The following is a 25,585-nucleotide window of genomic DNA, read 5'->3' on the forward strand; positions in this document are numbered from 1 at the left end:
TAATTTTCAGGTTTTATGATAATTTGTTTCAGTCTGTGTTGTCTTAATACCTTAACAAGGAGTTTTCACACACTATTCTATCATTCTTGCTTATACCAGATCTATTGATATGTGAAAGTAGTGGCATTGTGGGATGCTGTTAGTGGGTGAATATTTGTCCTTACAATCAGCTTTTTATGGAAAAATAAAAGATGGTTTTCATAGTCTAAAATTAATAAAATAATGTAAAGTATTAGACCATGCATTTGCTACTTTTAGTGTTCCTGATACTACCAAAGCTTTTCTTAAAGTGCCTTTTATCTGTTTCAGATTGGGATTAGCTCTCGGGACAGTTCAACTCCAATATTCCTAGCTAAGAATGTTGCTGGACACCTCTCGGGTTCCTTGCGGACTATTGGGTCAGTTGCTGTGGGCCAATATGGTAAATGCACTTGTCTTAATGTTTAATATTCTTTTAAGAGCAGAGCTTTTTTTCTGTCCAGTAATAGATTTAGTCTGTGTTATTTCCTGGTAGAATAACACTGCCATTTCCTAGGGGTAAGAGTGTTCCAGTCCTCTCCAGCAGCCACCAGCCTGAACTTTATTGGAGGCCCTGCCATTCTCCTGGGTCTCATTGCTATGGCCCGTGACGACCACACCATGTATGCAGCTGTCAAAGTCCTGAACTCCATCCTCAACAGTAGCCCCTTGAGTGAAAAACTGATGAGGCACATCCATGGATACCAGGTAGACAAACTTTTGTTCATTCATTCTGGCTATAGTCTTTCCCTTGTAGGTATTTATCCCCAAATCTATCAGGAATGAACCAAACGTATCCTGGTTATAGCCACTTGTGGTTGGAACTTTCTAAATTAGGAGGGGGATATAGGGTAGTGCTGTATATCCTGTGCTCATGGTCCCTGGGAACCTCTGTAACAGTTTATTTGCTGAAGGAAATATGAGGACAGATGCCTCTTGGTCAGGCATGATTTAATAAACTAAATAAGCCAGTGCAGCAGATTTGTGACTGATCTACTCCACCTTTTGCTAACACACTTGATCCTACACACAAAAGACCACTTCTCAGGGAGATTTTCTTCCTTCCCTAGGCTCATACCACCTAAGATCCTTCTTTACAGACTGCCCAGTGTAGGGAATTCCTATGGCTTAGTCTTTACTATGTATGAGGAATTGTGCTGATATAAATATGTGCTGCCTGAATTTCATTGATTAGGTCTGTCCCAGATTAAATTAAAAATTAAATTAATCTTTAAACCTGAAAGCTATGCAGGTTGAAGATTTTGGTTGTTAATAAATTCTATATATGTAATATTGGATGCATTGAGGCTCAAGTATGAACTTTCAGTTTAGTATTGTATACTTTGTGCTGTGTAGGCAAAGCAGAGAACTCTGAGGGAACAGAGAAGACTCTTTAATATAGAAGGTTCCAAACAGGATCCTTAACATTAGGGCTTCATGAATGATTTATTATAAACTTTCCATTTTCCCAACATGCAAATTGTTCATAAATTGATCGCAATTTATATGAATATATTTGTCCTACTTAGACATGGCTTGCCCAGTCCTTTCTTGTAGGTCAGTTCCTATCTTTATATTGTGTATGAGCTGTTCCTTTTGATTTTTTGCTAAATAGTGTTCTCTCCATTTGACTAATCATCATATTGCAATGGAATGTAGTTTTTTTTTTTTTTAACAGTCAAGTAATAAATGTGTCTTGATATGTATTTTCAAATTAATTTCTATTCTTCCCCACCTGTTCAAAATGTAATGGCTTTCTGAACATTCTTCTCACAGTATGGAGAAATTGTTGCATAATCAAAGGTAGGCTCAGTTGAGAAACTGGCAATGTTTCACAGATGTTTTTCATTTGGGGAGGTAAAAATTAATATTTTTTAAATTAACACCATTTGTAACCAATTAAGAATACATCCATGAAGAATTGCACAGAGCCCCTATTGTGATTATTTACAGTTATATTTGTCTGTTTCATTTTAAAACTTACATTCAACATAAGAGGACACATATTTTCCTCCTGTTCAATGCCGCAGGTTGCCAAGCTCCTTCATCCTTATACTTCCTGAACAAAATTTAATATCTGGACCAAAATCTTCATTTTCTTCATGATGCTTATGCAAAACACATAACAGATGTAGCGTGCATGACTGCTACATCTGAGTAAACTATACCTTGGTCTTGAATTAAAGAGAAGTGTTATATTTTAGTTTATAAATACAGATTTATACTTGGCAGATACTTATTCCATCTTCTTTTTTCAGTTGCTGAGCTATCTGTTGAAGAGGAAAACCCAGCTACTAAACAACAGGATTTTACAGTTAATGTTCTCCCTAGTGGGCACAGCTGAACTGGGCTTTGAGTCTTCTGTCATCAAGAATTACAGTGCATTCCAGTATGTTCTCTGCAACTTTGAGGTAAAACTGTTCATGTTACTGTGGGTTTGGCTGTGTTAAAGATGACTGTATGATACAAGGTTTGGTTTGGTCATAGCATCTCCTGGATCCAGTATTTAGGATGAGGTTGTGTGTTGTGCATTACCCCACTGTGAGCCCCCCAGGTCTGCAGGGACACTCCCAGAAGGTCTGCTCCTCAGGACTAGAACAGTTCCCTGCACTAGCAGGGACTCCCCAGTGCCTGCAGGTTCCATTACAGAAACACTGAAAGTTTATAATGTTCTCCTCCCTAAACTAGTTTTAACTGTTTCTCTGATGCAGCTACTATTCTCACAGCTCAGCAGAGCAGTAAAACCTCTGCTTTGCTTTGTCTTTCAGCTTTGGATGAAAGCACCAGAAAATCTTGACCTTGTTCTTCTTTCCCACCTTGTGGAAATCTTGCAGTCCTCCAGGTATAAACATGTGCTTGAATCAGAAACCTTTGGGACAAACTCATCTGTAACCCAAAGCTGGAACTCTGAGATGGATATGAAGGATCTAATCCCAGGAGGAATCAGTGGATTCTGGGAGTGAATCATTCCTCTTATTGCTCTTTCAAGCCTGGAGTTAGTGATTTGATCAGCCCCTGAGATGACTTTGGAGTCAGACTGGGAAATTATATCTGGTTATGTGGTTCACATGGAACCACTGCTGTACAATGAAAATTTAAATATCTGTTGGGGAGGGGAAATCTGAATGCTTGAATTGACTATGAAATAATTTTAAAAATATATTATTGAAGTTGTGTTTAAAATCAAAACACAACCCTTTTATCAATATTCTTAATCATCTGGACTGGAGTTAAATGTATCTAAAGAGACAAAGCATGGCAGAGGGGCTGAGTAAAGCTAGATTCCTGATTTTTGGTAGGAGAAAGCTCTGTACAGAGCTGTCTGGTGCCCCTTGCTAAGTTTTACAGGAATAGCATTTTTTGCTACCAACTCTTTTACTGCTTGAAAATGCAATGTTTTCTTTGAACTTGCTGGAATGCAGCAGTTTCTGAGGGAGAGGAGAAGAATATGAGACACAAAGTAGTCTTTAGATCTCCATCACTGACACGTGCTCATTTTGTCTGACAGTGTTTGAAATGTTATAAAGACAATATTAGAAGCCAGAAGTGCCAAGTATCAGTGCAACCTGAGAATCCTTTTAGCTAAAACTCAGCAAATTTGGTCATTTCCAGTAGAAGCTTTTAATAGTCCCTGTGTTTTTTTTTTACAGAGATGCATGTCAGAATGTTGCAATTGCCTACCAGGTGCAAATGGTGCCCAAGCTTGTTTTCCTTTTCAATGATCCTGAAATCAGCAGCTCCAAGATCACTGTGGCCTGCACTATTCTGTCCCATCTCTTGCAAGGATACTTTAATACAAGGGATGTTCTCAGGTAACCTTCAAGGTCTATAGCTTTTCCTCAGATTGCAGATGAGAGATATTTCTGCTAGTGTTGGAGAGAGCTTGACAGCAGAGCTTTCCTCACCTTGTCTTGGGTAGAGCACCAGATCTTTGGCAACTACAGGATCCCCTGGTGAAAAACTGATGAAAAACTTTTTTCATTCACTCCAACCTTATATTTGTGTGAAGGTGAATTGGGTGATGAGTGTTATAACGGTGGCACAGACAGTTCTGCAGATATGACTGGGTTACTCAAATTCGTACTTAATATTTGGTTTCATTAAAGCCCTGTCCCTAAAGTATCACTACAGTTTTACAATTTGGCCCCAAAGAACTGTGTTCCTAATCCTGTTGGTTTGGCTTATATCCCAGTAACAATCCTTTCTGTTCCTGAGTTTCAATCAGTTATGTTAGTCAGGATTTCATGAAGCATAGCATTTAAATCCTTGTTTGCTCTTCACAGAATGTAAGCACTGCTTCATTTTATATTCCCAGCCTAATTGCATCAGCCTGTAACCTATCAACTGAGGAAGGTCCATATAGTGCTGTCTGCAGCCACCTAATTCCCAGGGAAATGCACTGCACAGATGGCAGCTCTGTTTCTAAAGCTCTGTTTTTAATAAAATGTAGAAACAGAGTTGCATGTCAAATCTGTGGACTCTGCCTTTTGTTCTGTTGGAGAGTAGGAGCACCTCTAATAGTTAACTGTGGAGTGAGCTAATACATGAACTTGGTGTTTGCCAGTTCTTATGTGAATGTATGCTCCTGAATATATTACCTGTATGTATATTCTTACCCTGGGCTTGTAGGGATTAGTCTGTTCTTTTTTTCATATAGGTGATGAGACAGGTGAGAGTCATGGATTTAGTGTATCAAATTTGTCATGTTGTAAGGAGTGCAAATGAGCATTTTATTTCTGAAGTGACTGGAATTTCTAATGGTGGTTGTTAAGTCATTGTTAACCAGCATCCAGCTTTGCATATAATCTCCAAGTAATTAAATTAATATCTGTTGATCACAACTGCTTCACTCTTTCTCTTCAAGGATTGGATTGTTCCTTGTTTACACCTTGAAACCTTCTTCTGTGGATGAAAATCAGATTTACTTGGATAGTGTGGCTGAGAGGCCCACTGAAGGTGAGGGGCTGCCTTTGGGGTGTGTGTTGTGATAGGTAACTACAGTATTTGCCTCCTTCCCTAATGAACCCTAAATGCAACATTAGTGCTTCTGCTTCCTGTGGCAGGAAGAGGCAAAGTTCAAATTTCTTAATATGTAAAGGAACAGGCTGCACTAAGGTGATCTTTTTGTTCTCTCTCTGCTACCAGCAGTACTTTGGCTGCATTGTCCACAGCTGACACAATGCTGGATTTCAGATATATACAGAGAGGAAAAACATTAAATTGAAATTTCCCCCAAACTAACATACTGGGTTGTTACAAGGCATAAAATTTCAGTGGGCATCCTGGATTTTCTGTGAAGACTTTACTACACCTACTGTTGTAACAAATAATAATGCAGAGCTCTACACCCCTTAAAGTATCTGTATATTTATCAGGTTCATGTGGAGGAACTTCCAGTCATTTCACCCTTTCACTGTGATTTTTCAGTTGAGGCTTTATTGCTATTGCACCTCTAAACAACAGATTATATTAAGGAGACAGTGGTTAACTGCAGTTTGTATATAGACATCTCAGCTAGGCAATGCAAGTCAGATTGCCCGTTTACATTTCTCTCTCTAGTTAACCTGAGATAGCTTCCCGTGAGATATTGTTCAACATGCAGTCAGAATGAGAGTTTTAAATAATTCTAAAGAGAGGACTTTTGCAATGTAAGCACAGATTGTTTCTTATGTTAGCAGGAATCTTTATGTCTAAAATTTGATGTCTGCATCTTTTTACTCTGCAAAAACCCCTGATATAAGTACTTCTACAGGGATAATTTGGTGCAAACAAAATCGTTCATCAAAGCAGTGGAACATGTTTTGTCTCTTCATTGCTGTCTATTACTTTCTGATATTTGTAGCCTTAAACCAAACATCTGGAAAGACAATCTGTCTTCGAAACCAGCTACTGAAGATGTTGTTAGATGTAATACGCTCAGACAAACTTCACCTGTCCTCTGAGTAAGTAGAAACTTCATATTCATTAATATGAAGTTAAGTGTTGCTGTCTTCCAGATTTTTCTTCATCCTGGTGCTTAACCAGGACTAAACACACTGATAATATTTGAATTTCAACAAATACTAAGTAAGAGCAGACTGAATTCAGAGAACCCTTTTTGTCAGTGATTTATCTGGCATTCACACAGCTGTGTGGTCTGATCACACACCTGATACCCATTTTGGAAAAAGTCTCATGTTTTCAGAAAATACAGTGAAGGGAAAACTTGAATATTGATGTTTCTTCTGCATAGCAGAGGTTGAAGAAATCCTGTAGCAATGTATCTCTATAACAGGCCATTCTGATGCACCAGCCAAACCAGTTGTGAGTAATATTATCAAACCACCTGCAGTTTTGTTGTTAGAGCTCTCAGGAATTCATCAAGGTTACTTGAGAAAACAACAGGATCAAAAATAAGAAGAGAGCCTGAGAAAATGTCTGCAAAAAATGTAAATCCTAGATAGGGGAAGCACAATGTGAGGATGGACATTGGATGTCCTGAAGGATGTGTGCCTGCCTCAGGAAGAAGCAGCTCAGCCAACCCAGAGATGCCTACATGGACAGTAGACCTAGAATCTGTATCTGGCATGTAATGCAAACAATAAATGGCTTCTGTTGGAATCATATTGATTCATTTACTCAGTGGCCCATTTCCCCCCTGCAAAATCCCATCTGTCTCTGAAAATCAAGTCAAGCTAATGTAGGATTACTTGCACCCCTCTATCATAACCATGAGAATACCGTTATTATAATTCTACCTTTCATAACTGAAAGGCAGATTTCATAGTGCTGGGAGCTGTAGCTGTGCATTTTCTTTAGATAGCACATCTTGGACTTGAAAATTTAAACCAGAATTTTGAATTTCATATCTTGAAAGATCTATTCTGTGATGTACTTTGCCTCAGTTATTGATGCACACTCTTAGAAGGGACTTCATATTAATGAACTTTTTTCCCTGACAGTAATACAAGGTTAGATGTAGCAGGAATTGAATGACTTTGGCTGTGTGAATGAGTCTGTTGTTAAATCTTTGTGATTTTCTCTTGTGGTACACCTTTAATGAGATTTTTTTCTAGAGAAACATGAGCTTCTAAATCACTTCAAGATAATTTTAAATAATATCTCCTTTCTGTCTTCCATCATGCTTCCTTCCATGTGTTTTCATTTACATGTTTGTCCTAGGGAAAAAGAAAAGACATTTTTGGCGCTGGGGCCAGACTGGTTTCTGCTGTTCACACAGAGCTACCTGCACTTCAGCACAGTTGTCCTGGGCATCAAACTCCTTCTGTGCTTCCTCCACAATCGTTCACTGCTGAACAAATTCAAGGAGGGGATGGTGGCTGGGCGTTGGCTGGAAAACAGCTCTGCAGGGTTGAATATTCTAATGGGTATGTGTTGGTTTAATGTCTCCAAAACACTGCCTTGATCCAGCTCAGTGATAGAAGATCATTGTGTGCATGATAGGAGAATTCCCACTGATCTGAGTAGACCTAAGAGTTTAAATTACTTTCTAGCACAAACTTGGTACTTCAGCATTTCTGTGCTGAAAAAGTGGAATGTATTTTGCAGGTAATTAGCAATTCTGATTAGCATCTGCAGGGAGATGGGCTTTTTTGTATTGCACAAAATCAAACTTGATAAGCCTGTAAGGTGTTCAGATGTCAACTCGTGCTCTGAAACCTTTTGTTTCTTAAAGATTTGTTCAGCCTGCTTTTTGATAATTACCTGGGGTTCTGAGAATGGGAGGAGAAAGGAAGAACAATAATTCAGGGAGAAAGCCCTTTAACAAAAGTGATAGTGGAAAAAATTGTTATGTTAGTCTGGCTGCTGATACTGCAGCCTAGCAGACTACTGAGTGTTCTGGGACAGAGAAAAATGAGGATAAAATTGTGTCAGTAATCCTTCTGCTGATATGATATGCATTTTTTGACACTTTCCTTTTCTTTTCCTTTAAAGATAATTTAAAAAGTCATCCTCCAGTTCCTGACAATGGCTACTTCTTGGTTTTTGGATTTTCTGTATTGCAAAGATGTCTGACTGATCATGTTCACATCCCTGAGATCTATTTGGTTGTGGCAGAGCTCTTTCTGTCAACTCCACAGTCTGAACCACCTGAAGCAGTCAAGGTATGAAGAAAAAAAGCCAACAAGCACCTAAAGATGCTATTGCGTTACTGTTTTGACATTTTATGCCCTTTTCCATGAGAGGGTTCTAAGGCAAGTTAACCCTACTTGGGTTTTGTGATAATAAAAGCTATTCATATTTTTTAAAGTAAGTTAGTTAACTTTGATTTAAGAAAATTTATGTTCAGAACGACCTTGTTCATGCAGATATTAGATATTACAAACTTAATAGGAGAGGAAGGAGCTTCTGGAGGTAGACACATGTTGGTTTTGTTCTGATGCAGAGAGAGCAGGTATTGTTCTTACTGTATCATATATAATTTCCATCTCTTAATGAAATCTATTTCCTCCTGTGTAGAAAGATCTTGAGTCTATGTTGCAGTGGATCTTGCAGCACCACCTTGCAGAGAATGTCCTCAAATTTGGGTTGTGTGCAGAGGCAGCTGTGTTACTGCTGGAAATGGTTAGATTCACTGTGGACAAGGTGAGTGTTTTGTTGGAAGGACAGCGCAGTGTGAATGGGTGAATAAAGAGTCCAGGTGAGAGAGATGCTGGTGGCAGCCTCTACCTGTATTCCCTAGTCCTGCTCTGCCCTCAGAGGGCAATACTGAATGTGTCAGTGAGCAGGGCTTTCCAAGGGGCACAACTACCCTGGTTATGCAGCGCAGGATGTGATGGGCTCATGTTTGAGAGAGAGCAGAGACAGATCTAGCCCACAACAGCACTCAGTTTTTTCATTCTTGATGATGATGTGTCACCTTTCTGGTTGGGTGTGTCTTCAGTCTGCAAAGTGGGGGTTGGCTACTGATGCCTTGTCTGACTTTTGTGGCTGTGTCATGCTTGGCTAGCGTTGGAAGAAAGATAACAAACAAAATACCTAAAAAGGAGCAAAGATAAGCTCTTATAAGCTCAAATGAGAGGATAGCTGCCTTGACCAGATGCACATTTGTCTGTTCAGCCTATTGCAGATGCAGAAGCCTCCTGGGCCATTGCCTATCCAGGGAATGTTATGGAGTTTCTGTGCTTGATCTATCACAGTTATACACAGGACCCCGTGTGGCACTGTCCTGACTTCTTGAAAACTTTGGCTATGGTTGCTTTTCATTCAGGACCACCCAAGGTATGTGTACAGAAGCCAGCATAAGCCCTTCAGACCAGAGATGGGTCACTAAGAGAAAAAAAATCAATTTACAGTAGACTGAGTGAAAATGTATTGCTCTCTGCTTTCACAGGGTGGGCCTGAAGGCCTTTTGACTCCTGATGCTCCAGCCATCGCTGAAGGGAAAGGCTGTGTAGATCCCTCCTCCGTCCCACTCCTACCACACCCTGCCAAGAAACAAGTGTGGGATTTTGCACGAGTTCTCCTCATGGACAGTCTTCTCAACATCCCAGCAACCAAGCAAGGACATCCCCTGGAGCTGCTTCTTGAGGTTTCTCTTATCACCAGGCTTTGCTTTTCTACCTTGCACTGGGGGGTGGAAGGACAGGGCATACCCTGCTAGTGACCTAGTAAAAAAAGTGCTAACAGTAACAAAGGGAAAAAGGACTTCTCTAATTCCTCTGCATTAATGTGAACTAAGAAAAAGCTGTCCCTGGGAAAGAAAAGACATTTTTCTGGCAATGTTTAATATTGAAGAAAGGCGTGAAAAAAAAAATTCCCTTTTTCTTAATAATATCTGCTTGTCATTAGGGCATGTCTTGAATTTGTTGAGAATAGAAAATTTCACATGGACCATCCTGTGTACTGATTTTTGAGATATTTTCTCAAATAAAAAAAAAAAAAAAAAAAAAAAAAAAAAAAAAAAAAAAAAACACCCCAAAACCTGTACCCCTTTAAGTACAGATTAATACAAGCTGTAGCAGCTGAATCTGGATAATAAACTTCAACCACTCAAAGCACTCTAGAGAATCAGAGTAGTCTGAAGAAAGGGGAAAGTGAAAAATTTAGGCTTCAGCTCCTAACTGTCAGTAGTCCAGGTGTCCCAGATGTGAGTTCTGATGCAGACTTAGCTTATTAATATGAATAGTATGAACATAAGCTTGACTGCATTTGTAATGAGTTAAATCTTCTTGTGGAGCAACAGATCCCTAAAGGTTTATATATACTATCCCAAGGTTTGGTAGAGTTAAAGTAGAGTTTGGATTTCTGACTGTCTGAATCCTCAGCCTGTTAATGGAGTCCAATGTCCCTGAGCACAAGACCTCTTGGGAACCACCTGTGAGCCAAATTCTGGCCCTTTGCAAAACCTTGTTTCTGTTCAGTGTGCAGAGAGTGACTGTACTGGCTATCAGCTACATGGTGTAGTCCTGTGGAAGATTTCCTGGTTTTCCAGCTGGGAATGAGGTTCTGCCATGTCCTCTGTTGTCCAGTAGCTGTCAACATATGCATTCTTGCTGAAAGTGGAGTCAAATTTCCTGTTTTCCTGCTGTACTAATATGTACGCCATCACTGTATAGGCTTATCCAGAGGATGCCACCAGTGAGCAGAAAAGACTTTTTCAGACAAAAGTTCTGCTGTCTGCTATGGATGTCTTTCAGGTTACCAGCCAAGGCGAGGGGAAAACGAGACCAAGAGGTGAGTATCTGATTGTTTAAATATCATGCTAACTGATATTTAGCATGTAGGTGTAATTGTTGGAAAGGTTTGGAAACAACAGGTAAAAGGACAGTCCAGCTCAGCAGGCTCCACTGTCCATTCAATCTTGCTGCAAGCCAGTTTGCATAAATTATTATAATTTTACTGGGAAGGCTCTTTCTTTTTTTTCTTTTTGAGAAGAGATTCTGAATATTACAAAGGGAGCATGTAGAAAGAAACCTAGGTTTATGCTTGAATGCTTCTGGAAACAGCCCCATTAACTTAGTTGTTGCTGCTCTCCTGTCTGAGTCATTAGTTAAACCAGTTCTTCATTACAGCATTTTAGTGAGATTGGCTCCATCCTTAAGATGAAGCTGTCATTTCCAGTCTGAGTAAGGTGTTTCTGTTATATCTAAAGTCACCTTAGACATGTCTCAGCTCTGAGATATCATGACATGAGACTGTTTCTTCTCAGTTCTGGTAATCGCACATTTCACTTTTTCTTCATTTCTTCTTGTTATGGAATAATCAACCCTTTTATATCCTCTCCAGGGAGCAGTGACCCTCATGGTACTTCAGAATCAGCTGCACCCCTATCCCTGATGAACATTGCTTATTTTGCTCAAAAGCTGGTTGAGAAGCTGAACAGCAGAATGTTCGCTGCTGACCCCAAGCAAATCCTGATCTTCATTGCCAAGCAGATTATGTGGGTGAGTCACTTTTTTTCTCCCCAGTTTCTATCAACATGCTGGTTTTTTACACTGAGGTTGTGATATTGCAATTCTGAAGAAGACGGCTGTAATCCATTTGGTGATTGTTGTTATTCCTGTTTTTTTGCATGAGAACATAACAGCTGTAAATTATAATTAGAGATAGATGGTGAAGCATAAAGGAATGATAGTTAACTCTTTTGTGGCACTGTCTGACATTGGCTATGTAGACATTGATGAACGGGGATAAATTAGTCTCTTCCACAGTTTTGGGAACTTCAGCAGAAAAATAGAATTTTTATGTCACAGGTAGTTCAGGGGAATTTTGCTGAAATAAGTTCCCAACAGTTTAAATGAAGTGGGAGGAGTGTATCCTTGGGGAGAAAGTTCTCTGAGCAAGCCAAGTACTCTGCTGTTTTGTGTTTTCACAGGTCTTAGAAAGCTCTGCTTCTCAAAAGGAAGTTCTCCTCAGTGCCCTGTACAGCTGCTTAAACAGAGCCATCCTATATTGCCTATCCAGACCACAACAATCTCTGCCGGAACAGTTTAATGTCCTGAATACTCTCTTTGTTCTGCAAGAGCAGTGGGACATTCTTTTTGCAACTTACAACTCAAATAGTAATTTTGTCATCTGCCTGATGTACTGCCTTTGCCAACTGAACTCGGGCAGGTACAAATGTTCATCTTATTATGTTTCTTTTTATTTCTGTGCTGTACCTATGTAAGTGGGTGCAGCAGGGAACATGTCACATAACATGGGCAATATTCAGCCTGGAGAATCACTAGAAGCTGAGATTGAGCTGGATCCTGCATTTCCAGCAGCCTACTCACTTCAGAGTAGTAACTGCAGTTAACAAGCTTGGACTGATTTCAGTGGAGCTGGCTCACAAGCCCATCAGGAGAATGAGCATCTGGAAATCTTTCTGGGATGTGGGCTAGGATCACTCCACAGTCATGTAGGTGGCCATTCTCCCAGACATCTGCATGGGGTAATTTAGTGAGATGGCTGATCCAGCAGTCATTTGTGTGCGTGTACATTTAAAACACATACAGAAGTGTGAATGGATCTTGTGATTTTTGTGTTATTTTTCCTTGGATCTGAGCTGCAACAATTTAGTTGTTCTGATGTTGGGAGTTTTGCCCTTTGCATTGGGTAGGGCTAGAACATCCATACACTGTTTGTTGTTCTTACAGATGTTGATAGAACTGAAATGCATCATCATTGATACAAATACTCAGACTAAGCAGTTCAAGTGCAAGACACTGCTTTCCACATGGGGCAGATAGCTCTAGCATAGGAATTCAGTGTAGAGATAAAGTGCAAGATGCCATGGGGAGGTGCAAGAAGGCTGGATGCAGACTGGCTGCATCAGTGTCGCAGCCTATGTTCTGTCTAATTGGGATGAAAGGCAGATACAAGTGCAGTAAAGTGCAGTAAAGTGCACATACAAGATAAGGCACATACAAGAGAGTGAGCTACAGGGCCATGATGACTGCTCATTGACTTTGAAAACCAGACTGGCAGTTGTTAAGTTCCCACTTGCTGAAAATTACATGACTGGTATAAACTCTCAAATCTGAAAATACTCATCTAGTATCCAGGCAGGACTGGATGTGCAGAAACGTCTGTAGCTTTTTCACTGTCTTCAGTTACAGTCTGGTTTCCTCACCTGCCCTCCTTGTTTTTCCTCCTTTTGTTACAGCTGTTCGGAAGGTTTTGGTGTGGATGCAAAACCAAAGCTGGCTTCTTATCACCAAATTTTCCTTGCACCCAGTGAAGAGGAAAAGGGCAGCCTGCCTACTCCAGATGATGGTAATTTATGGTACCGTGTTGCATGTGGCTTAAAGAGAAGGAAAATACTGTCTTAAGCACTTATCAGATCAGCTTTTGCAAGTGCCACTGATTCCCTCTTTGGTGTACAGGCACTGCAGGCATAGCACAGAGAAAGGAAATATGTACTAAAAAATAAATTTTGTTTACATCAAGTGTTTTATTCAAAAGTCACACCCAGCATCCTCAGGAGTACTGGGTATCAGTTTGGAGATCTCTCCTCCATGTTATGGCCAGTGTAAGGGGCCAGATACATATTCTGTTGGTAGCTCTATTTCTTTTTTCAAGGCCCATATAAAGTTTGTCTGTCACATACAGAAAGAAGTATTTGAGCATTTCAGAGAAACACAGAAAAAATTTGGGGTTGGATTCTGTGTGGCCAGCTGAACCCTGCAGCAGTGGTTTTATTTTAATTTTTATTTTTTAATATATATTGGCTTGGTTAAGATGCAATCAAATCAGCCTGGTTATCAGGGAAATAGAGCAAAAGAACTCAGCACTCCCTTGTAGGTATCTTCCTTCTGTGTCAAATTGTTTCTCAACCTGGTTACCTTTACCCCTCCATCTCCAGTGATGCTTGGCAACATAAAGGAATGTCCTTTATGTGCTTCAGCATTCTATACATGATAATAAGGTCATCAAAATTCTGATTAAATGGTTTTCCAAAGCAGAAACCAGTTGAAACTTTGTGTCACTCCTACTTGTTTCTTTTGAGGAGTTAAAATCTCATGAAAGAAATGTCCTGCTGTTTTCTGTATTAGATTAACTAGTCTAGCTTAGAACCTATGGATGCAGTGGACAAAAAAGGAACAATTCCACTGACTCCAGCAGTTGCTCTGAACCAGTGCTCTTCCAAACGAGATGTTTTTGCTTTACCTGTTGCTTGACTTGAAAACATAAATGAAGAATTATTTTTTGTTGTTACTTTTGTTTCCTAGTCCGCCAGGAGATTCTGAGAACAGTAGAAATCATCTGGAAGCAGCTCATTTCTCAGAGGCGGCAGGCTCTGGAGGACACTTACAAGATGGATCTTTCTGTGAAAGGAAATGACAAAGAAAGGGACATGAAGATAACAGAGATCACTCCTTTATGGGAAGAAATTATGGCAAAAGCTTGGCAGCACTTGCTAGGTCTCTGTTCTTTTATGGAACACTCATTGTAGTAAGCAAAAACGTTGTGGTAAATGGGGTGCCTGTGGAAAGCTGCTGTTCCTTTCCTCACCTGCTGAAAAAGCAGGTTCTCAGTTTGTCTCATTTAGAGTGATGATTGCTTTCTGTGTCATAACTCAGCCCTTCTGTAATCACCTGGTGGTGTCACAGGGCTCATGTTGTACTGCAAGCAAGAGAAATTTCCTTAGATGATTGTAACCCTTAGGAAGATTTAAAAGGGAGGATATATGGTTGAAAGTAGGGCATTGCAATGTGTGTAGTGCTGAAGTGATTCAATGTTCATGTCTGTGTAATGAAACTGATCTATGGCAGACCTCTGTGAGGCTTTTAAATAAAAGCTTGAGAAGTTTGTGTTAATTCAATTCTTATAAAAATACAAAATTATTCATCTGGAGTGACACACTGCCATGTTGTTTTGTCTTGTCTAATGGGGATAGAACCCCTTTATTTTCTGACAGGCTCAACTTCAAGCCTTAAAAGCTTTTTTGTCTGTTTTCCCTTGCAGCATCTGAAAAGAAGCTTCTCCAGAATAAAGCAGGGCCAAGCCTGTCCCAGAGCAAGCACAATTCCTGGAGTGAAAGCCTCTCTTCAGCTATTAGGTTCATACCTGGCCGAAACACAAAGGAAATATCAGGCAAATCAGAGGTAAATTTTGCTCTTTGTCTTTTCTGGGTCTGTCACTGGTCTGCCTTTCATTTATCTCTGGAAAGGTTTTTCTGGATTTGGGAGGCTTCTGAGTGTGTCTGTTGGTTGACATGTTCCATTGTAAACTAGACAGCTATTGCAGTTGAAGTTCCTTTTCTAGGCTGCAAGAAATAATCACAAAGAAACAGTGACCTGAAGATCTTCTCTTGGCAGCCTGTTCATATAGTCTAATAATCCCTACTTTCTGCATTGGCACCAATTATGGCACTTGATAAATCTAAGCAGCCCAGATATGTTTGTGCTGCTTGGAGTGGAACAAGGTGAGGAGATGTCAACTCTGCTGCTGCTGTTGACTTGCATCACCTATATTGACTTGTCCTTTGGGCACTGGATTAGTGGAAAGGCTCAGGTGTTATCATAGTACTATCCTTACATTTTCTACTGTATATGAAGTATTAAAGGTCCAAATTCTAATTTAGCCCCTAGAGATAGGGAAACAAGTCTTGGTATATAACCCAGGGATGGGTTTGGAGGGTATGCATAATTCCTATTGTCAGCAATTAAGATGTGAATTATTTTTATCATGCATAAGGCCCTCCTTTGCTGAAAGAGAGAGCCATTTCCACGTTTTTGCTTAGCATTCTCAAAACTAGACATAAAAAGCACTAGATAGATGTTACGTTTCAAGTGTACTAGGGGTAGAGTAACTGGCTATAGGTAAGGCAGAAGTGCATTGACAGAATATTCAGAGCTTTAAACCAAGTTTGTGTTACTGTGGTGCTCAACATATTAAAGTCTCTTTTTATCTCCTGAGGAGACAATGAGTCTGTTATTAGCCTCACTTTAGGAAGCCTTAACACTCTAGCTCAAGCTATAGGAGATTGGAGCTTTATGCCTGGTGATGCCTGGTTCACTTCCAGATGTGTTGAGTAGGAAGGCTGACACCCAGCTCATGTGTCTGACAGCACCTTACTGAGCTGCAAGGTTTTTTTCAGCGTCCCACAGAGCCCTTCTCAGTTCTTAAAATCACTTTGCTGCTTACAGAGTGAGCAAGCTCTTCCCAGGTACATATGTATATACTGTGATGTCATGCTACAAGAGTGTTGACTATTTGCCCTGGGGTCTGTTTAATTATTTTTTAAAATTAATTTTGATTATTACAGCTGATTACACCTCAGTGAGCAATGTAATTGATATTTGTAAATGTATCCCAAGGAACATTTTGTACAACATGCTTTTTGCTGTTGAAGGTTAAAGACTCTGTTATTGGTTTTTCCCTAAATATGCCCACATCATTAGTTCCTCCAGTGAAAAGGTTGCCATCTGGAAAAGGCAGCACGGAGACATTATTCAGGCACAAGTGCATGAAATTGGTGTTTCTACATCTTCTGTCTCTCTTCTGCAAGGAAGCTGCTTGTAATTAAAGGAGCTGGGTTTGGAAGAAACATTACTCACTTGATGTTATTCCTTATCATGTCACGTACTGACAGCTCCATAGCTCTGATAAATTGTTCTTCTCAATGAGATATGAAGCTACAGTTCCAAATGTTCTTCTCCTTTCTCCCTCTCCCCCCCTTCTCCCTCCAGCCTGTCTTTCAGAGTTTGGTGCACTTTTTAGAGAGGTGAAATCTAAGAGGAACAAAATATTGAGTTACCACTCGACAGCCCTCTCCCTTCATATGCTTACTTACATTAAAAAAGTTAGATTAAAAGTAAATAAATTTGTATTTTTAGCTTGTATTTTTGACGACTTCGGTAATCACTTAAAATGTCCTGTAATGTAATTTTGTATCATTTTCTGTGTCATAGAAGATGAATTCTGTGTTTGCTACTGCCTGTCTTCACCTCCGCCAGTGATGGACTTATGTCCTACAGCAATAGGCACCTGGCTGAAACATGGAGGTTAAAGGAAAAAAAGAACCAAACAACCAGTATGAACTATATAGTGAGGACCAAAAAATTTAAATCCCATAGTAAAATAAAACTATTTGCTTCTAAGTGACTAAACTGAGAAGTGCAGAAATTCACTCAGAATTTCAGAGGTGCACCCAGCAAAAAGAAGAAATGAGTTGTTTACTGGGTTATTAACTTGATTCCTTTGTCAACTGAAAAATAAACAAAGAATGTTGAAGCAGTAGTAGTATTTGCTGCAGATTAAAACAAACAAGCAGCAAAACACTCTTCTTGAATTTTTCCCTGTGACAAGATGGAAAGAGTGCTTTTGAGACCCAATCCTCAATCTAGAACAAACAACAAAGTTCAAACTATTCACTCCAGCAATGGATCTGGCCCCATGTTTCCGTTGTACTTTTGCTCATGTTCTCCTTCATCAGCAAAGCCAATTTCCTGCTATTTGGTGGCAAGTATGAGAATTAGTCATCAAATGCAGCTGTGTTTTCTGCATATTTCTGAATACACTGTACTATCTCGTGCTTTGCTTGTGGCTTTGACTGGGAGTAGTGATCGTGTAGAAAAGGAAGTGTAATTACATTTCTATAGTAGAATGGCAGTGATCTGCTCTGGTAATTGCATTTTCTTGGAAATCTGAGTAGTCATGCAGGAGCATGAGGAGCACTGTACAAAGTTGGACTTTTTGATGCTTACAGGTATGCTTGGGTACATTTGCTGGCAGGAAGGTCTTTAAGATTGAATACAGTGCCAAAAGGTTTCAAATCACTGACTTTCCTGTTTCAAAGTGAGCTTTTGATCTTTTGCTCTTTCTCCTCCTTTCTCCCTCCCTCACAGTTTTGCTGTCAAAATCTATTACAGATATTTCATTTTTAGCTTAACAATGACTGTGACTGTTCTTCATATAATAAAAAAGCTACAAAACCAGCAAAGGACCACTGAAGCAATTCTATTTCAGTCAGCTCTAAATCAGTTGCAGGTTGTCTATTCCCTGTCCTGAGGTTCTTTACGATGAGTGCCTGAGCAAGGTTACAGGCACCATACTTCTAACTCCTATTAGACACATTGCCTCAGAACTACAGATATGGCTATTACTCTTTACAAAAATTGCAGAGCCTCCTCAGTTAACAGGAGGCCTGATTGTGCCTGTCCTCTACTGTTTTTGTTGATTAATTGCATTCCTCTATGCTAAAGGCCCATATAACTTGAAATAGAAAATGTCTTTTTAATCCCCTTTTAAATCCCATTCTTCAGAATGGAGAGGTTGAGACGTCCTAACTTCTAATTGCAAAGACAGAAACATTACTTAAATCTTTTCCTTACCAATAACTCAGTTGGTCTTTTATCAGCTTTTCAAGTTAACTGAGTTAAAACAAGCAAACATTTAATGATATTTCTTTGAAAAGAGCATCATTTGTGTAACATGTTTATCTTCATAATAGAAGGATAATTAACATCACTAATTATCTAATTAAGTTCATTAACTATCCACCAACAGTGCACCGTGAAGTTGACATTATGTTCTTCTGTCAACAAATGCTTTGATTTCTTAGGAAGTAATTAAAATGTAAATTAGCATGTCATTAAATGCACAAGGGAACTTTGGAATCAAATATTCATTTCAAAACTGCTCATAGCACACATTTTTTTTACTTCAATGAAAGCAGGCACTTTACTATTAATGATGTATATTGAACAATTTCCATTATAATATTATTGTCTTGTTTAATAACTGGCTCAAAGCTAAATTACAGCGTGCTGTAGCAAGCTGAAGAAAGTTTCTTTAACTTTGAAGAAATTTTCATGTCCCCTTACACGCATATCTGACACACTGCTCATTTATCATTTTCAGATTGTTTACAAGATCATAGAGAAATAATTCAACAGGTCAGTGTTAGATAAGAATTGCATGAAAACATAAAATATAGAGCTATTTCATATTATGTGATACAAATCACTGAACTTCCTGCAACATGTGGGAATCATTTCCCCATTAATTGAACACCAGTGTTTAGCTGAGAATTGGAATATAAATGTTGTATGATGAATACAAGTCTTTAGGCTGACTCAGATTCACAGGCCCCTCTGTCTGTCCTCTAAAACTTCATTAGAGGCAGCTGCAGGAGATGGTGTGTGATAGCACAGTGCACAGTAAAAAACCTATCCTAGCAAAATTGTTTATTTCATGATCGATACCAGTTTCATCTTAAAATCTGAAGCACAAGAGATATCACCTACAAAATTTTTTTTTTTTTTTTTTTTTTTTTTTTTTTTTTTTTTTTTGTTGATAGCTCTTCAGAGGGAGTTTTGCTGCTTTTTAAACTCAGTGGTCTTCTGTGGGAATGAAGTCCCTTCACTGAATATTACACATTGTATGAAAATGTTGCCTGTTATTTCTCCTGCATGTTGTTTTAAGATATACTTTTGCCTTTCAAGGTAGAGACTGAGATTGTGTCTAGGTCAGGCTTAAGCTTGGATATAGGATTCCAGCAAGTGGAATTAAGTGTTTAAAGCTATTGGCACAAAAGTCTCATCTTTCAAGAGCTGCTGGTTGCGGTTTTACTTTCACATAACAGAGCTGATGCCAAATGAGTTGAATGGTATTAACATGGATGAAAGAGGAGTTTTATTTGGTTGCAGAAAAATCCTAGAAATGTGTGCTAGCCACTGAAACAGATTATTCTTTGCTGAATACATAGACAAATAAATTTTCATATTTCTTGGTTCAAATATGTCTGTTTTCTTCCAGTTTTTTGATTCAACATTTTATTTATAATTTCAGAAAGAAATGGTTTGAATTCAAAAGACTGAAGTGTTAATTTAAAATTAAAAGTAAAGAACAGAAGATCAAGGGAGGTCCTAGAAATCTCTGCAAGATTGACTTAAATGTTTCTTCTAAGTGAGGGTATAGGTTGCTAACTACTGAAATATGTGACCATTCATTTCTTGTTGCTCTCATCTTTGCTAATCCAATTAATGTTTGCTTGTGTTTGTCTGTGTTCTATTTATACTTTTTGCTGCAGAGCAGCTTGAACTACTCCAGAAGTAGTCTTGTCATGTTTAAATTTAAGTAATTTTAAGAAAATGGTTGTTCTTTATGGGTCAGGAGAGAGATGTTTATTTTTTTCTGTACTCTGACCTCTGAGCATATACTGTTGTTTACAGAATTCTTTAATCAGCTAAAGGATTAGAAGGGCAATTTTTTTAAAATAAAAGCCATGATTCAAATGTAATCAGAAAATTCCAGTGCATGAGGTTGTTGGACAAATGCATTTGAATAAAAGTTTGTAATAAAGCCCTAAGCTACATACACCTGTAGGACTTACATATTTTAAATAGAAATAGGGAAACAGTGAGTAAGAACAAGTGAAGGCAGGAATAGACTCCCCTGCTGTTCCCCATAATGCGAAAGTCTGACCTTCACCTTTCACTTCAGAGGTGAAACTTAATACTTCTGCTGTAACAGGGTGGAAACTGATTCCTCAAGAGGTTGAATGAATTATCCCAGTGTCACAGAAGCCATTCTCAGAGATAGGATTGAAGAACAAACATGCCTTGACTCTCATTGTGCTTTTTTGCTATTAGGAGGCAAGTTACCTGTTCTCCCGGGAAATAATCTGTTCAATAGTATGGTCTGTTGAAGGGCTGTGTGTTTGCACACACACATACAGATATATGATTGCTATAGAAGTAGACTGGCTTCTGTACTGCCTGGGCTTAGCTGATAAATACAGTGTGCAAGTCTCATTACATGTACACACCACACTTTAGGTTTACCCTTTGAAACCCACCCGTGTGTGGGTACATTTATGATGCACTGAAATATGGAGGATTTTCTCATTAGGTCTGCTATTCCCCAACCAACTGGCAATGCCAGGAATCCATCCATGATCCTTAGGAGCAGTTGGCACACTGCATTAGCCTCCTAGAGGGCTGAGGCACGAAGCTTCCATGCAACACTTAACTGCTGGAACTCAGTCTGTTGAAAAGCTAAATGAATTTTGGCAAAGCAACAATAAAATCCACATGGCAATAACAATTTTGTGATTCAAAAGAGCCTGAAAACAACCCTCAGTGTGGAGAGTGTATGTGAAGGACTAGGATAAACCTCTCTTTACACTGCTAAGGAAAGCATTGTCTGCCTCAGCTTAATGATTGTTACCTGAGGAGTAATGGGACAATTTTTCCTCCAATGAAATGAACCTACTTGCTGCTTAGTGCATAGTCACTTACTTGAAAAGTAATCTGGTCTCAAGATGGCTGGCTTATTGTTTGCACAGGGTAGCAGTGTACCTGGTCATTGTATTGGATTTAGTAAGAGGAGCAGATTTGGAGAGGTTACACTCTTAGTCTCCATCTGAATAGAACAGGGCTGGTGCATTGGAGACTTCACCCAGCTCTGGTAGTTTACTGTAGCATTCAGATGCTTCTCTGTAAAACTGCCATGGTAGCTGTAATCCTGTCCTCTGTAGCAACCCTGATGAGGAACGGATTGATTGATTTAGCAAGAGAAGACCAGAAGTGTTGGGCTTTAATTGCACATTCTGTGTAGGTGTGTGGAAAAAGAGGGAGCATGAGAACTGCCATGAATACAAGAGAGTTTTCTTTTCTCCAAAGAGTTTAGGCTCAAAACTTTACCGACCATCTGACTCTGTGCCTGTGTAAGTCATAGTGGTTCAGAAATGTGCTATGAAAAAAATTATTGGCTCTACATGATGCCTGCAAAAATCATTTGCTTTTGTAAGAAACTCTCTCCTTCCTGATTAGGTCGCATCCTAATCCACACTGTTAGGCCATGCAGTCCAACAGACAGAGGTGGGAAGAGCAGTGCTGCACCATCACAAGTAGATGACATTTAATATTGAGCTGCTTGCTTGGAAATATATACTAAAGAAAAATTGAACAATTTGCTCTTTATAAAATGGCATTTCATTAGTGTTCTATTTAATCTCCTTTTCTGTTTGATTCAAGGTGCGAAATTTATCACATTGGTATAGTATAATTTTTCTCATTCTAATGGTGCTAATTTCTTATTTTCTTCTTTCAGAGTTATGAGCCATAGAGCTTTTAAGTATTTTTAATTGTCACTTTTGAATTTCAAGTGCTGCATATATATTATCTGGGAGTTGATATCTCTAATGTTTGGCTTAAATACAAGGCTTCCCCCCTTTACTAGCTGACAACCTGTACATAAAAGTCGTGAAATGCATGCCTAAGCACATCCTTAAACACAGTGATTTCTTGAATCAGAGTCATCGGATCTGTTTCTGCCATGCACAAACTCTTTGCTAGTGTCACATATGCTATTCACATGCAGTTTCTGGCAACCCTAAGAGCTCCCTACCTGCTGTTTTGTTTTCCTATGCCCATTAAATACTTTCTAAAAACCTAGTGATTGCTTGAATAGTCATAATTAGATTAAAAAGCCTTTAAGGTCCTGTCCAGCCCAAATCATTCTGTGATGTTCCAGAAACTCACTTCTTAGTTTCCTCGTCTGTAAACTAAAGACTTTGCCTTCCTTCATTAAGATCTCTAAGATTACTGGTCAAAAGTAGTGTACAAGGGTTTTAGCTGTAATGCTACATTAATGCTCTTACTGTGTATGTTTATATACTTACAACATCTATTTTGTTCAGAAGAGCTAAATTAGTAGACGAATATCACTAGTTCTACTCCTTACCAACAGATGACTTAAAACACATGCTTCAAATCAAGTATGTGGGTATTGTCACTATCATCCATGGGATAATTCTCTTGGCACAGCAACGGATTTGAACATTTGGACTTTCCTTGTGTCTCTTACAAGTCCAAAATTAATTTCTCTTGATGTTTATTTTCATTTATTAAGAGTTTTGGCACATATTTTTATGTGTGTGTATTCTGTAACACAACCCATGTAAATAAAGCCTCCAAGTGCAGAGCCCCAATGATATAACGTTTCTTTAGGAAAGAACTGTAGTATATGTGTAGTATATGTAGTATCGTGCAATATGACTTTATTATGGCAAATTTGAATATTTATGAGATGCAGGAGTGTTAAGTGATCTACATATATTTATATTTTTTAAAAAATCAGATATAAAGCATTCCAAAGCTCAGTAGAGTTTTGTTAACTTATAAGTCACACCTTAATCTTTTTTCCTTTTCAATCGTTTCTGAATACAAACAGTCTCTCAATTGCTTTACTTGAAAGAAATTACAGAAAATTCACACCCTAGGTTTCCTCAGTGCTAATCATTTTCTCTCCTATTTGAGGGCTCCATGCAGCAGGAGAAGAAACAGTTTTTGAGTCTGTTATTTGTTTTGGTTTTTTAATAGGAAAATAACTTGTGGATTTTATCACCTTTTCAAGCTCTAAATATTGGCTGGGGAATATGCGGCAGCAAAATGATCTGATTCTACTTACAATGTGATTGCCTAAGGCTGCAAAGTAGAGAAATCTGTATCAAAAAGACTTAAAGCATGGTTTCCTACTCAGATTTTTAGGAAAGGAATGATCAATGAGGTCCTTTAGTATGCCTTTCCCAAAAATGTGTGTTACAATTCTTACATTTTCACCTGCTTTTCTGCATATGAAATGCAAACCTTTTTTTGCACTACATTAGCAATTATCAAAGCTGGCATGTTCTTGTTTAACGTAGATTTTACTGTGGCACTGCTGTATTTAATCTGCTCCTTTTAAAGTTGTTCTTTTAAAGGATAAGCACCTACAATTTTAATGGAATCTGTTTATTTTTTAGAAACTTGTTTGCACTAGTTATTCACTAGGCATTACCGTACAACTGTTTTGACTGAATACTTAGTCTGGTATAATAGCCTGGTCTATATTCTCCATGTTTATTGGTTGTCTTTTTCAGGTTTTGTTTTTGTGTGTTGGTCTGGCTTGTTTGGCTTTTTTTTTTTTTTTTTTCTTCCAGTCATAGTCATCTCCAAATTTGTGAACTGTTCATTTCACTTTACAACCAGATGGTTTTCCTGTGAGATCAATAGGGACATGTTCATCTGGTTGAAGCTAGCTAGCTACAGCTCATTTGGAAGCCCAAGTGGTTAGTCTTCAGTTGACCAGATGTGGCTAGCAAAAGGTTTTTTTCTTAGGACCCTTCATATGTTTCAAGGGCTAGGAGCTGGGTCAGTGAGAATCTTTGCCATGTGGACTTTAACCTTAGGGGTCTCACTGATGATCATGAGTGAAATACAGACTATAAGCAACTTTGAAACAGCTGCCAGTAGAGCACTGACTTGGCTTGAGAAACTTGTGAATATCTAAAATGGAGGAATTGATTTTCTACTCTGAATGGTTTTGCCCCAAGTCCACAATGAGCCAGGATCTCAACTTTTCTCCTATACCAGGACTGGTTTAAGAGCACAGAGACACTGTTGCTTTCTAGGTCAGCTTTTATGGGAGTTTTATATGAATTATGGAGTAGTTTTGTGAGGCCGCAACTGTGATTACAGGTTTAATGATGCTTTAAACAAACAAAAATATAATGACTTTCATCAGTGTAAAACAGGAGCTTCCTGCAGGGAAACACCAATAAATGTGACTTCGCGGCAGGGTTACAGACCTGGCTGGCAGCCAGCAGTAATCGGCACAACACCCAGACCTTGTGTGTTAACTTAATTAGAGCCCAGTGCAAGCAGCAGCCAGACAGTTTGCTGTGAGGGATCACTGCCAGTGTGGCACAGAGTCCCTGCATTTAAAAGTTACCTACCTGATCCATGGCTTTAGGAAGTACGAGGCTATAACAAGTTTAGCCTCATGCTGTGACTCGCAACAATCTCACATTTGTCAGGGAAGGTCATCTGGTTGTGACAGCCTTCATATGGCACTGGGGGCACTCACCTTTCCTGGATAATCTCACTATAAATCCTTACCTCAGTTGGGGTCTCTACAACAGATGATTGTCACTTATGTTACTTACAGTAGTAATTCAGCTGCAAAAAGAGGAGCCTTAAATTATATCTGGTGTTTTCTTTCTCCTTCTGAGAAAGTTCTGAGAAGTTCCACTAATGGCCCTTGTTATGATGATGTCTTGCTTTATAATCCTTGTATAAGTGTGCGACTTGCTCTCAGGTGATTGACTCATCTCTGCACTATCTGCAGAGCCATCAGACTTGCAGACACAGGCCATATTCCTTAATTGTTCTTGTAAAAGACAGAGCAACTAATGCCTGCTTCTGCCCCTCACAGGATTTACACCTGCAGCACGTTGCCATAAATGTTCTGATATATCTTATAGGGCTTCGTGTCATGTATGGAACGGTACCGAAGAGTTGGGCAGGAGCTCTATGCTGCTCTGTACAAGGACCACGTACAGGTAAAGGACAGGAATATTGGGCAGCAGCTTTCTGTTGTTGAAAGGCTACTCTTGGACTACCCTGAGAAAATGAGCATTTTAGAAGTGAGATGAATATTGTGCCTAAAGAATTGCTGAGGGTTGAGTCAACAATCCTCTCTTGACATTACCAGTGAAGTGTGATACAGCATCACTCAGCAGACTCCCCAGTTTATTTTCAGTTCCCTTTTTTCCCTTTGTTTAAATGAATTATTCCACTCTTCCAATTGCAGACATGAAAGTAAGAACTTTGACTTTTCTTTTTATTTTTTTTTTTCTTTAGTAGTCAGT

General features: G+C 39.0%; 1 protein-coding gene across 2 annotated transcripts in view; it reads left to right on the plus strand.

Annotated features, from left to right (window-relative positions):
• WDFY4 (WDFY family member 4) overlaps positions 1–25,585 on the plus strand; it is a 117,307-nt gene that overhangs the window by 40,532 nt on the left and 51,190 nt on the right. For both annotated transcript variants that reach the window (XM_083866338.1, XM_083866339.1), the window contains exons 22-40: positions 310–421; positions 536–726; positions 2,277–2,429; positions 2,787–2,860; positions 3,669–3,830; positions 4,883–4,974; positions 5,861–5,960; positions 7,180–7,385; positions 7,954–8,123; positions 8,479–8,604; positions 9,079–9,240; positions 9,353–9,550; positions 10,578–10,695; positions 11,248–11,405; positions 11,837–12,075; positions 13,109–13,218; positions 14,175–14,366; positions 14,911–15,050; positions 25,199–25,276. In XM_083866338.1, the coding sequence (XP_083722464.1) occupies positions 310–421; positions 536–726; positions 2,277–2,429; positions 2,787–2,860; positions 3,669–3,830; positions 4,883–4,974; positions 5,861–5,960; positions 7,180–7,385; positions 7,954–8,123; positions 8,479–8,604; positions 9,079–9,240; positions 9,353–9,550; positions 10,578–10,695; positions 11,248–11,405; positions 11,837–12,075; positions 13,109–13,218; positions 14,175–14,366; positions 14,911–15,050; positions 25,199–25,276 (2,781 nt within the window). The remainder of the gene's footprint in view (positions 1–309; positions 422–535; positions 727–2,276; positions 2,430–2,786; positions 2,861–3,668; positions 3,831–4,882; positions 4,975–5,860; positions 5,961–7,179; positions 7,386–7,953; positions 8,124–8,478; positions 8,605–9,078; positions 9,241–9,352; positions 9,551–10,577; positions 10,696–11,247; positions 11,406–11,836; positions 12,076–13,108; positions 13,219–14,174; positions 14,367–14,910; positions 15,051–25,198; positions 25,277–25,585) is intronic.

Source organism: Zosterops lateralis (genome assembly GCF_965231275.1).
Source record: "Zosterops lateralis genome assembly, chromosome: 8".
Lineage (NCBI taxonomy): Eukaryota > Metazoa > Chordata > Aves > Passeriformes > Zosteropidae > Zosterops > Zosterops lateralis.